Below are 12,703 nucleotides of genomic sequence, written 5' to 3' on the forward strand. Positions count from 1 at the left end.
GGGGGGGGCAGTGATGAACAGAAAAGGAGGGCACTGTGGTCCTACAGGCCTTCAATACGTCTGTCAGGGAATCCAGCATTTGTTTATAGGAATCAGAAGGTCCAGTCTGGAAGCAGCTCAAGGGAATGGTCACCATTGACATACATAATGGGCTAAATTTAACAAAGGATTTTCAGTAAACACAAAAGTCAGTCCTGGTTTCTTTAAATTGTTTTCTAATTAACCAAATGACTCTAAATTGAGATACCAAATGATAGTTAGCCCATCTAGATTAAGCTTGTCACTTCCAATCTGAATTCTTTTAAAGCTTTGAAAGACAAAGGACACCTAGCACTAGCACAGGTAATAATCTAGTCCAATCTTTGGCTCCTATATAGCTTTGATTCCCGTATACACATATATTCAGTGATATCAACAAATTGAGCCTTTAATTTTCTAAATTAACCCTTGAGAAACACCTATTAGCTCAGCCTTCTCTTCCTTTTTCCTGTTTTCAACTTCTGTGGATATTAAAGAAATTTAAACACCTTGTTAAGCCCTTCTTAATTATACCACTAGAGGGGCGCCTGGGTGGCTCAGTTGGTTGACCGTCCGACTTCAGCTCAGGTCACCATCTCGTGGTCTATGAGTTTGAGCCCTGCGTTGGGCTCTGGGCTGATGGCTCAGAGCCTGGAGCCTGTTTCCGATTCTGTGTCTCCCTCTCTCTCTGCCCCTCCCCCATTCATGCTCTGTCTCTCTCTGTCTCAAAAATAAATAAATGTTAAAAAAAAAATTTAATTATACCACTAGAAGAGCTTTGTTTTGCCCACCTAAAAGTCCAAATCTCTAAGGCGCTAAGGCTTAAGGATAGTTTTCAAAACGAACTATGTCCTAGGCAGAAGTTATGCAAAGCAGACCATTTTAAAACTGTCAAGGGCATTAGCCATGCAGGTAGTTGTCCAAGCATATGGTCTCTGGTCTCTCTGTAATGGTAAAAAAAAAAAAGCGCCCATAAAAAGTAAAGACACACTGATACCCAACCAAATTACAGTCGTTACCAAACCTGCTCATTCACTGATTCATTCAACAAATTTTTACTGCATGCCTGCCCTGTGAAATGTGCCATGTCAGGCACTGTCAGGATCTAGAGGGAGTGGAATTAATTCAGAGAAAACCAGAGATGGCTTAAATTATGTCCTATGAGGGACAGTTGAAATAATCACAAATTAACCTAAAATAAAAAGATTCTGGGAGAACATAAGAGCTCCCATGCTGAACTTTTTTTTTTCTTGCAGAAAAGAGATTAGACTTGTTTTGCACAGCACCACATAGAATTAATATCAATGGGTGGAAATCAATGGAACCAATCATAGCAAAGCTAAGAAAGAACTTGCCACCACAGCAATCTAAAAATAGAATGAACTGTTTGGGAAGGGGCAGGAGCCTCACTGGCAATATTGGTACCTGGGGCACTATATACTGCAGTAGTCACTGGATTCTCCCCCCTTAAATAAATCTTAAATCTGAATGCTTCAAATCAAATCACCCAAAGGCAATCACTGCTAATATGCTGGTATGTTTCCTTCCTTTTTTTCTGGGCATTTTTTAACATATTGAAATCGTACCACATATATAATTTCCCACTTTGTATTGAAAATTATTTCTCTGGGCTATTTTGGTAAGCTAAAATTTACCAAAGCTTTTCATAATTGTTGGACATTTAGAATTTAATGATTAGAGCAGTTCTGGAGATACTCTACTTGGTTTGAACCTCACTTACTGACTATACTATCTTGGTAAATTTACTTATTCTTTTTGCCTCAGTTGCCTTATTTGCAAAATAGGGATTATACCTCACATTGTATTAAAGCAGCTAATTCCAATAAAGCACTAAGAACAGAGCCTGGCACAAAACATGAACTTGAAAATTTTACCAATTATAGGTAAAAATCTGTAGAGAAAAACTGTGAAAGATTTTGACATGGACCAAAAGTTTGTTGGGTGTCTTTCAAGGAAATTAAAGCTTTTGTCTAGCACAGTCTTGGAGTGAGGGATTCTGAGCCTTTGTGTTCAAGCTATTCCACAACTTTCAAAGTTGTATATAAATTATACTTGCCCATAGACAAGTTCTAATATTGTTTGATGGATAGTTGACTTCCTCTCATTAAAAAAAGCCAGTTTTACATTTTTTTGTAAGTTTATTTCAACACCCACTAGTGATGTTTTGAATTCTTTGAATGTGCTGAAACAGTTTACTGGTTTCAGTAATGAGCTAAGTAAAATCCTTGACAGGTTCTTTGACAGGTCCCATTTAGATCTAAATTAGTAAGTCAAGGGACTCAAACCTAAAAATACATTCTGTACGCTCCATTGGTTGTTTGGACCTCTCTCATAGGATCTATATTTTGCCATTGACATTATTGAGCTTTTACTAGGTTATTTCTTCAGTTAAAGACCTACTATTAATATATAAGGCACCTGTTACATGCTGTGGTAAATATGGAAATAGTCCCTGCCTTTCTGTAATGGTCTCTGGGGAAGAGTATGTAGTGGGCATTGAGAGAATTAGCTTTGACATCAAACAGCCTCAAGTTCTAGTCCAGTTCTCATCCCTTTCTTACTTCGGGAGACTTAGGGAAAATTACTTTCCTAAGCCGGTTTCCTCAGCTGTGTAATGGGCACATGCATGAAAAAGTAGACACTTGAGAAAAATAGCACACATAAGGCACTTCACACGTCTGGCACATACATTTAAATCTTAAAACAGTAAGTTATCCAACCTCTAGCAGAGGAACCTGACTACCTGTTCACACCAAGCCTTCCCACTCACTCCCACCACATACACATGGCCAGGAACGTCTAGGGTATGTTCCCTTAGCCAATGCTACGTACATGAGAATTTACACAGTGCCATCCTACTAGACTGGAGTTTAGTTCACCCAGGAGTCTCATAATCAAACTCTTCTCACCACCTCATTTGCCTAAATCACTAGATGTAGGAGCCTATCTCATCTTCACCTCAAATTTTTACATTTGCTCAGCTAACACAGGTCCTCACCCACCGTCGTTAACACCAGCTCCATTCCATTACCAGAAACTTTCCTACATCTTCAAGCTCTTCTCCCAATATTCTACCTCCTTGATGTTTAACATCTGGCTCTTCCCTAGACATTTGATCTGCAGTAACTGCAGTTTAGCTCATACTTCTAGGCCTCAAAGGCTAGGGGTAGAGATGGATTTCCTATAAAGCTCATGAAAGTTAAGCTTCAGTTGTCCCCAACTTCCATGACTCCCTACAACAGCATGGTTGTCATACTTTGAAAATTAATTAAGATGCTTTTTCCACTCATTTCTAGTCACATTTCCCCTCCTGTGAGAGGATGTTAACTGGTTAATCAGAAGCACTTAGCTGATCACTCCCTCCTTGTCTTCTAGTATGCCACTATCTAGGTTCTCCTTCAGTCTGCTTTACTCATCTTCCCACCTGTCCCTAGAGTAACCCATAACAGTCCTCTTCACAGATTTATTCCCTAGACTTTAGGAATTGATCTTTCACTAACAAAGATCCCAAAATAGTAGCTATTATTCACACCCTGGGGACAACAGAAGCTGTATTACCAGTCCCAAGTAGTCATGGATTCCAGAGGAATGTGTACAAATAAATGCCTACCTCCTTGGGAGCTCCATATGGATATCTAAGAAGCACTCAACTTAACCATGCCCCAAACTTAACTTTCCCAAACTTGTTTTTTCAGTCCTCGCCTAGTAGCAACTATAACCTTCCAGTTGCTCAGGCCAAAGCTCTTGGAGTCATTCTTTATTTTGTATCCCCCACATCCATTCCTTCAACAAATCCTATCATCTTCCTCTTCAGAGGCCATTTGTTTGTAGACTACCTCAACCACACTCCCTTTTATCCTAGCCCTAGCTAAGATCCTTGCCTAAACTATTCCAACAGACAGGCTTCCCTCCTTCCACCCTTGCCCCACTAAAGTATTTTGCTCACAAGACCCATTTGGTGAACTTTTAAACACTGGTCCCTTCCACATACAAATATTTGAGAAATTTACAAACTTTTATCCATGAAATTTCTCCAAAAGCTAAGACTGCCACCTCTCCACCTCCAGGAAATTCCTAGAACAGGGTTTTCCTCAAAAACATATTTCAACACTTTTACTTCTACTGCCCTAGCTCACTATAGCAAATCAATTACTTCTGAGACAGTTGCCCAGGTTACATGTTGAATGCTCCTACATATAGAAGTCGCTTTATGTAACAAAAAGTTTTCTGAAGTGTAAAAACAACACTGGAATTTTTTCCCAGATTTCAGCATGGGTACTTTTACATAACTGAGGGAAATTAAGCCACATATTTTGAAGATGAACACATTGAGATACATTTTAAAATAGGGCATTTTAAATAGCACACTTTAAAAAGACTTCTATAATCAATTGACCATTCCGTTCACATTAAAACACTCATAATTGAAGTATTTTTATTTTATGTACAATGAGTTGGCATTAAGATAGGTTATCTTGGATATCTTCAGTTACGGTAGGGATCTTGGATGACCCATTCAAGGAAGTTTACTTAATCCAACTGAAAAAAAAAAAAAAAAAGGAAATTAATTCAAAATGTTTAAGTATCCTATTTTATTCTGGCAAACACCAGCTCATTTTAGAAAAATGAGGTTTAAGCTGGATATGACCCACCCAAACTAGTTACCAAGATCGCAGTATTTACTGAATGCCCACAAGCCGTTCCACAAACCACAACAATTATATATTTTAGACTGTAAACTTCAGTATTAGTATCCTCACTTCTTCCCTCAGTTTCCCACTAGGAAAATACTAATACATAAAATGATCTTTACCAAAACCTCTCGATGGTTATTAAGTAGGGAACTAATTATACAGCTAACGTTTTGGTACTGTATGCCAGAAACTACTGTAGGAGGCATTCATACACTCATTTAATCTTAACCTGAGAAACTGAGGACACAGAGTTAGCTTCAAGGTCTGAGTCCATTCTCACCAGGGACACACTCACCACCTCCCACTAAGTAAGACATAAACTTCCACACTGTAACAGCAAGCATATACTTGCTCTTTGGTCAAAATTAAAAGTCTGAGCTTAAGATACTTTGTGTCTGCCAGAGATCACACATTAATGCCAATGACTGTTAACGTATCCCAGAGACAATGAAGTAGTTTTCCCCATGGGAGGGGAGGGGGACACTAGCACGAACAATCAAGACAGCTCCATATAAACATATACAAATTTTGCAACAACCTTGCCGTTTATTTTTCTCAGGCAGACACTGAACTTCATGACCCTGGACCAATGTCATAGGACTATTAAAAAGCAGCCTTCTGTCTGAATCCTAACAAAATTTATCTGGCCCCAATCCTCAAGCTCATTCCATTACATTATACTATTCAACATTTCAGGGCAGGAGGCAACACATGTATTTTGCTGGAAAAAAAAAATGTCTGGGTAAGACTAAAGAGATCTAAAACTAAAGAGAACTAAAACCACTTTCAGTGGTTTCTGAAAAAGCAAGTAATTTCATCCACTATAATGCATGGCACTGGTCAATCGGAGTCAGACCGTTTATAAAGTCTACATGGTCCTATCCCATTGACCTAACTACTACAACTATTTTAGCAGGGTCATCCGTCACCAAAAAAAGCCCGGCTCACAGCCAAGACAAAGAGGAAAACGGTGTTGATCGCAAGCTCACTGTAAGGAAATATGTGAACGTTCTCCGCTCACAAAACACCAGTATGGCATCCGCGGCCGCGTACCTTAATGAAGCCTATATCCTTCGCGTACTGACGGAAACACTGGCGGCACATGTTGAGGCCGTATTTCCGGATCAGACCGTGCCGGTTTGAGCAGACGCGGCTGTAAGAAAAGAGATGGCGCTACTGGAGGCCACAGAAATAAAAGGATTCCGCACTCTGGGGCCACCACCCGCACCGCCCGTCTTCCCCGACCCGTCAGAGGCCCGTAATGGCGGCAGGCACAGCTCTAGAGTCGCTCTGCCCTCCCGCGCCGCCTGCAGGCTCCTCTACATTAGAGTTCTGGCCGCGTCACATGCCAGCGCCAACCCTTCCTAACATCACATTCTGTTTCTCACCAAGAACGAGAACCCTGGCCAAATTTCCTCGGATGGCTCCAGTAGAGCTGCTGGTGACCCATCTTACTCTCCCGGACGCAACGAGGCAAAAGGAAAGAGCTCGCAAACGCATGCGCTCTTCAAATGTTTGAGACAGTTTACCCAGAATGCAGTGCTGACAAATGACGCGAATGCTATGCGGCCACGCTGTTAACAGAAAGGTCTTGGAAACAATCCAAGGCAGGCACAGCTGATGACGTCACCGCACCTCAACCTCTAGTATCATTTTGCGCTGCCTCTGAGCGCCGGGCGCGGTGGCGCGCGCCTGTAGTCCCAGCTACTCGGGAGGCTGAGGCAGGAGGATCGCTTGAGCCCAGGAGTTCTGGGCTGTAGTGCGCTATGCCGATCGGGTGTCCGCACTAAGTTCGGCATCAATATGGTGACCTCCCGGGAGCGGGGGACCACCAGGTTGCCTAAGGAGGGGTGAACCGGCCCAGGTCGGAAACGGAGCAGGTCAAAACTCCCGTGCTGATCAGTAGTGGGATCGCGCCTGTGAATAGCCACTGCACTCCAGCCTGGGCAACATAGCGAGACCCCGTCTCTTTTGAGGCCCCTGAGGAATGAATTTTAAACTCTAAAAATGTGGACAGTTTCATAATCCGAACATCTTTTCATCGCCCGAGCTACTTACATCTCAAAAATTAAAATTTTACCCTTGGAAACACGATTTTTGCCTCAACTCAGCACTGACACCTACTGGCACAAATTAATAAAATAACTTAAAGTCAGCTGTAATAATTAAGAGTCAACAGTAGGAGTTTCTGTTTTGTTGAACAGAATACGTTTTCAAAGCGATTTCTTATTTTTTAATTGACACACCCTAGTTTTTTAATGGACACATCTACACCAGCTCAGAAAAATGATGAAAGCCTTGGTGTGTTTGATATTTAAATGTAGTTAAATTTAAAGTGAGAAGTAAATGCACAATGTATGTTACTTTGACCAGATGATTTGGTTACAACTACAAAAAAAAAAAAAAATGCCCTCTGAAAATCTGCTGGAAGATGTCTAAATTCCACAGGGACATTTATAATGTCTCTAGATAAAACTTAACTGTATATGGCTCTGAAAGCTTTGATTTATAAAATGTACCACAGGGTGAAATAATCTAACAACATTTTACACATGAACTTTTATACTGAAAGTGAAAAATACAATGCTTCTCCAAGGCATGGTATGTCAAGATTCTGGTAGGGCACCCCACCCAATCATTAAATTAGGTACTTTGGTACATGATGAAGGAAGAGACAAATCCAAGATTTAAAAACCAGATGTGACTTGATTCCTGCCCTTAAAACTTGCAGATGTAGGGAGGAAAACAGGATTATCTCAAAGAGCCCTTCCTTACATTTTCAGATTGTGTGACTCAGTGACCTGTGTACAACTAAGTAAGCAGAACTTTCTGTATCCAATGGTGGGTATGCTTGTGGTGTACAAGAGGAGCAAAGAAGAGAGAAATTAATTCTAGCTTGAAGTATATTTAAGAGGCCTTTGATGTAAGCCTTGAAGAGTGGGATTTATACAGGCAGCACTAGATGGAAGGGAATGCCTAGTGAGAAGAGTTTGAGCCAAAGAATGGAGTTGGGGAAGGTAAACAACCTTGTGTAACTGGAGTTGAGGATGCACAAAAAACCTAGTGATAGGTAACATAGAAAAGGTATTTTGTCATAAAGCCTGATTGAAAAGGGCCCAATGTCAAACTTCTATGATTTTCCTAGAGTTTATATCAATCACTGATGTGTAGTTTCCAAAATCACAGGCTTCTCGAAAATTAATTGAACATTGCCCCAACTATAGCTTTCCCAGACATTTCCTAGCTGGTCTACATAATTTTTAAATGATTAAAATGCCTCAGAGATCAATTCCATAAATATTCAACACTTTGGTATAGAATCCTTTGGGCCTAAAGAAGTGTGAACTCATTTAAAAGCAAAAAGGAAAGGATAAATAAGCAAGAAACAATTAGTTACACTTGAACAGTCTGCTATACTATCTTGATACTCAAGTAGTTCTTAATGTTGAAGCCGGTGCTCACTGGCCACTCCAAAAATCATAGAGCCCTCAAGAATTATGCTAAATCTACCCTGCCTGCGCTCTACAAATGGCATGACAAAGCCTGTATGACAGCACAACAATTTATAACATGGCTTACTGAATATTTTAAGCCCACAATTGAGACCTCTGCTCAGAAAAAAGGATTCCTTTCAAAACATGACTGCTCATTGACAATGCCCCTGTTCATCCAAGAGCTCTGATGGAGATGTACAATGAGATTAATAGTTGTTTTCATGGCTGATAACACAGCATTCATCCTGCAGCCGTGGATCAAGGAATCATTCCAAATTTCAAGTCTTTTTATTTAAGAAATCCATTTTGTAAGGTATGGCTACCATACATAATGATTCCTCCATTGGATCTGGAGAAAGTGAATTGAAACCTCTTGGAAAGGTTCGCCATTCTAGACGCCATTAAGAACATTTGTGATTCATGGGAAGAGGTCAAAATATCAACATGAACAGGAGTTTGGAAGAAGTTGATTCCAACCTTCATGGATGATTTTGAGGGTCCAATACTTGAGTGGAGGATGTTACTGCAGATGTGTTTGAAATAACAAGAGAGCTAGAATTAGAAGTGGAGCCTGAATATGGGACTGAATTGCTGCAATCTCATGAGAAAACTTGAACAGATGAGGAATTGCTTCTTATAGATGAGTAAAGAAAGTGGTTCCTTAGGATGGAATCTACTCCTATTAGAAATGCTGTGAAGAAACAAAACAAGAGAATATATGGCAAAGGGAGGGGGTAGAGAAGAGAGGGAAATAAACCACAAGAGACTCTTAATGATAGAAAACAAACTATAGATTGATGGAGGGAGGTGGGTGGGAGATGGGCTAGATATGTGTTGGATATTAAGGAGGGCACTTTTGATGAGCACTGGGTGTTGTATGTAAATGATGAGTCACTTAAACCAATATTGCACTATATGTTAAGCAAAATTTAAATTTAAAAAATTTTTTAAAAGATACTGTGAAGATTGTGTAAATGACAACAAAGGATTTAGAATGTTATATAACCTAAGTTAATAAAGCAGCAGAAGGGTTTGAGAGGATTGACTCCAGTTTTGGAAGAAGTTCTACCGTGGGTAAGACTCTATCAAACGGTATCACATGCCACAGAGAAATTTTTCATGAAAAAAAGAATCAAATGATGTGGTAGATTTCACTGTGGTCTTATTGTTAAAAATTGCCACAGTCACCCCAACCTTTAGCAGCCACCAACCACCCTGATCAGTCAGCAACCACCAACACTGAGGTAAAAACTTCCAAAAGCAAGCATCCCTGAGTGGCTCAGTCTGTTAAGTGCCTGACCTTGGCTTGGGTTATGATCTCACAGTTTGTGGGTTTGAGCCCTGCATCAGGCTCTGTGCTGACAACTTGGAGCCTGCTTTGGAGTCTGTGTCTCCTTCTCTCTCTGCCTCTCCCCCAATTGTGCTCTGTCAAAAATAAATAAATGTAAAAAAAGAAATTTTTTTAAAAAGGAACTTCCAAAAGCAAAAAGATTACAACTCACTGAAAGCTCAGGTGATGGGTAGCAGTTTTTCTTTGCTATAAAGTATTTTTTTAATTATGTACATTTTTTGGACATAATGCCATTGCACACTTAATAGACTACAGGATAGTGTAAACATGACTTTTATATGCACTGGGAAACCAAAAAATTCCTTTGACTCTCTTTATTGTGGTATTCGCTTTATGTCAGTGGTCTGGAACTTAACCCTCAATATTAACAAGGAATACCTCTATCTGTTTCCCCACAATCTTCCTACAATGTATATTAGCAAACTTCTTTATGTTTGTCCTTCTGCTAGCCTAAAAATGGTAAGTATTGCTTCAGTCTGAATTTTGATGAGGCAGAGCATGTTTTCCTATGTTTATAAGCCAGTTATGTGTATTTGGGAATTTCTCCTTTGAGCCCACAGGCCACTTTCTTAAAGTATTGCTGATCTGTAGTTTATATATATTAGTAAAGCTTATGCAGAAGAAAATGAGCACTTTGACCTTCATATTAGTTGCAAAGTTATTTTATATTGACCATAACCCCAGATTCTTAGTAATTACTTTGTTTCTGGTATATCCTTCCATGCAGAACATTTACATTTTATGTATTAAAATTTGTCAACTTGGGGTTATGTGGGTGGCTCAGTCAGTTGAGTGTCTGACTTCAGCTGAGGTCCTGATTTCGTGGTTTGTGAAAACCCGCATCGGGCCCTGTGCTGACAGCTCAGAGCCTGAAGCCGGTTTCAGATTCTGTGTCTCCCTCTCTCTCTGCCCCTCCCCCTTTCACACTCTGTCTCTGAAAAATAAATAAACGTTAAAAAAACTGTTTTAATTTGTCAACTTGTTACATTACTTTTTTTAGGTAGTGTCAAAATTCTAAAAAACTTCTGTGTTTTCATGTAGCACTTTTACATTTTCAGTGTTTAAGTCTTGGATCCACCTAAAATTTATTTCACTGTTCTCTAGGAGTGAAAGAGAAAGCAAGCTTCCTTCCCTTCCAAATGGCTAGTTCCTTTCTCTAACACAAACCATGGTAATTGAATGCACATTAGTCTGTGAGCTTGCTCTATTTTAGCACAATGCCAGCTCTCATAAATATTTGTTACATGAATAAGTGAATAGCATATTTTCATTTACATATTCATTCTTTCTACAAATATGCACTGAGTACTTACTATATGTGAACACTATGCTAGGTCTTGCATGTAACAGTAATGACTCAGAACCCAAGGAGCTTGTAGTCTAGAGGTGAGGATAGGCATTAAATAAGTAATCATATAGCAATATTTTGGACAAGATAATCTAAGATTCTTCTTGAACTGAACACCCAAAAGTGCTAGATGAAATATCATGTATTCCAAAATGCTGAGTTGAGTTTCCAGGAATCCCAAAGAGCTGGTGCTAAGCAGGAACTGAAAACCACAGAAACTGCCCTGGGGAGATTTGTCCAGCTAAGTAATAGGGACTAGATTCCAAAGGGAACAAGAAACAAGCCTTTGCACAACTGTATTTAATTAAATTGCAAAGAGTGGAAATCCATTAAGGTTTGCAGGGAGAATTAAGTACAGGATAGGCGACAAGTCCTAGCACTAACACTCTCTAGAGGTAGTGAGCAAATCCCTTTACTCTTTTCAGCCTCTATTCCTTTTGTGTAAAATAAGAGAATTGAATTAGAATATGTGTAAAGTATGTCTCAGCTGTAAAAGTTTAGGATTCTGTGATAGGAGACCCCCTAAAATAATTTAATTCGGCAGTAGTGTAGATGGTGGATTATTGCATTAGCCTTTCAACTGATCCCTGCCTCTAGGCTTGCTCTACCTCCTAAGTAATCTCTTTAGTGACCACAGTAACCTTTTCTAAACGGTGTGAATTTTATCCCCTGTTGAAAATGTTCAAGTTTCCCAGAACCTTCAGGCTAAAGTTCAAAGGTCTTGGTTTAGCAAACAAATTCTTTTCATCATCTGGCTACTTTATACGCCTCTAATGTCTTACATGTATCCAATTGTGGTACAATTGTTGGTTTGCTTGTCTCTCCTAAACACTGTAAAATCATCTCTGCCTTCTAAACATCTAACATAGGTACTGGCATACAGCAAGAACACCATAAATATTAAATAAAGGAATACATTTTGAAGCCAGAAGACCTGGTAAGTTTAGGAATATCTCTGGAGGGAAGTAAAGCAGCTTTCAACTGACATGGTACCACTAACAAGGGAAAAATGGGTAGTAATTAGGAGATCATAGTGGAAACACAACTTATAAGATGTAATTACAGAGCATCAACAGGGACAAGGTAGCACTATACAGGTCTAATGCTTAAGTGTATATTTGTTAACTATTTAGCTTTATTTAATTTAGTTGAAGTTTATGGTTAAAAAACCAACTCGAAGATCTGGTCCCAATGTGCCAGGACAGCCAAGTCTACACTGTCCACAGATGGTGACCTCATTGTTTAATAGTATGATATGACTATGATTTACCAGTTTGAACCTAAATGAGCCATAAACCTAAGGGAGTAAAGTTTACTACGGGTACAAATGAAGGGGAAAGTCCGAGATTCAATTAATTAATTGTTGAATGCTTGTTATGCACTGGAAACTCAGTGAAATAAAAGAAATGAAACGTAAGTTTAAGTGCAATTGAATTTTCAGACTCCAAAAAAGGAGAGCAAGATGTTAGAGACAGCCAGTGGAAACTGAACAGGGTTTTGAAAGATTAATAGGGTTAATTAGTATGAACAAAACAAAAAGGAGAGAATGAGTGTAGTATGTAGGCCAGGCAGAAAAGGAATCAATTTCACAGAAGAAAATTGATCTAGATGTTATTTCTCTGATTCCTTTTGTCAAAAACTGTAGCCCACTTTAAAATGCCTTGTATTTCCATGTTCAGTCAGTCTGCAATTCAAACTAGCTTGAGCTAATTAAAGGTAGAGGAGGTCAACAGGCAGATTCTATTTGTATGGTGGTAAAGACAGAAGTGTGGATAGG

At 39.4% G+C, this 12,703-nt stretch overlaps 1 protein-coding gene across 1 annotated transcript; it reads right to left on the minus strand.

Annotated features, from left to right (window-relative positions):
- Nucleotides 1-4,442: 4,442 nt before the first annotated feature.
- On the minus strand, nucleotides 4,443-6,257 carry RPS29 (ribosomal protein S29). Its single transcript, XM_040477060.1, has 3 exons — nucleotides 6,122-6,257; nucleotides 5,787-5,886; nucleotides 4,443-4,578 (listed from the first exon to the last, which is right to left on the minus strand). The coding sequence occupies exons 1-3, from the start codon at nucleotides 6,181-6,183 to the stop codon at nucleotides 4,570-4,572; spliced, it is 171 nt and encodes a 56-aa protein (XP_040332994.1). The 5' UTR covers nucleotides 6,184-6,257; the 3' UTR covers nucleotides 4,443-4,569.
- Between the last annotated feature and the right edge of the window lie 6,446 nt (nucleotides 6,258-12,703).

The sequence above is a fragment of the Herpailurus yagouaroundi genome, unplaced genomic scaffold (assembly GCF_014898765.1).
Source record: "Herpailurus yagouaroundi ecotype Mexico unplaced genomic scaffold, PumYag 141, whole genome shotgun sequence".
Lineage (NCBI taxonomy): Eukaryota > Metazoa > Chordata > Mammalia > Carnivora > Felidae > Herpailurus > Herpailurus yagouaroundi.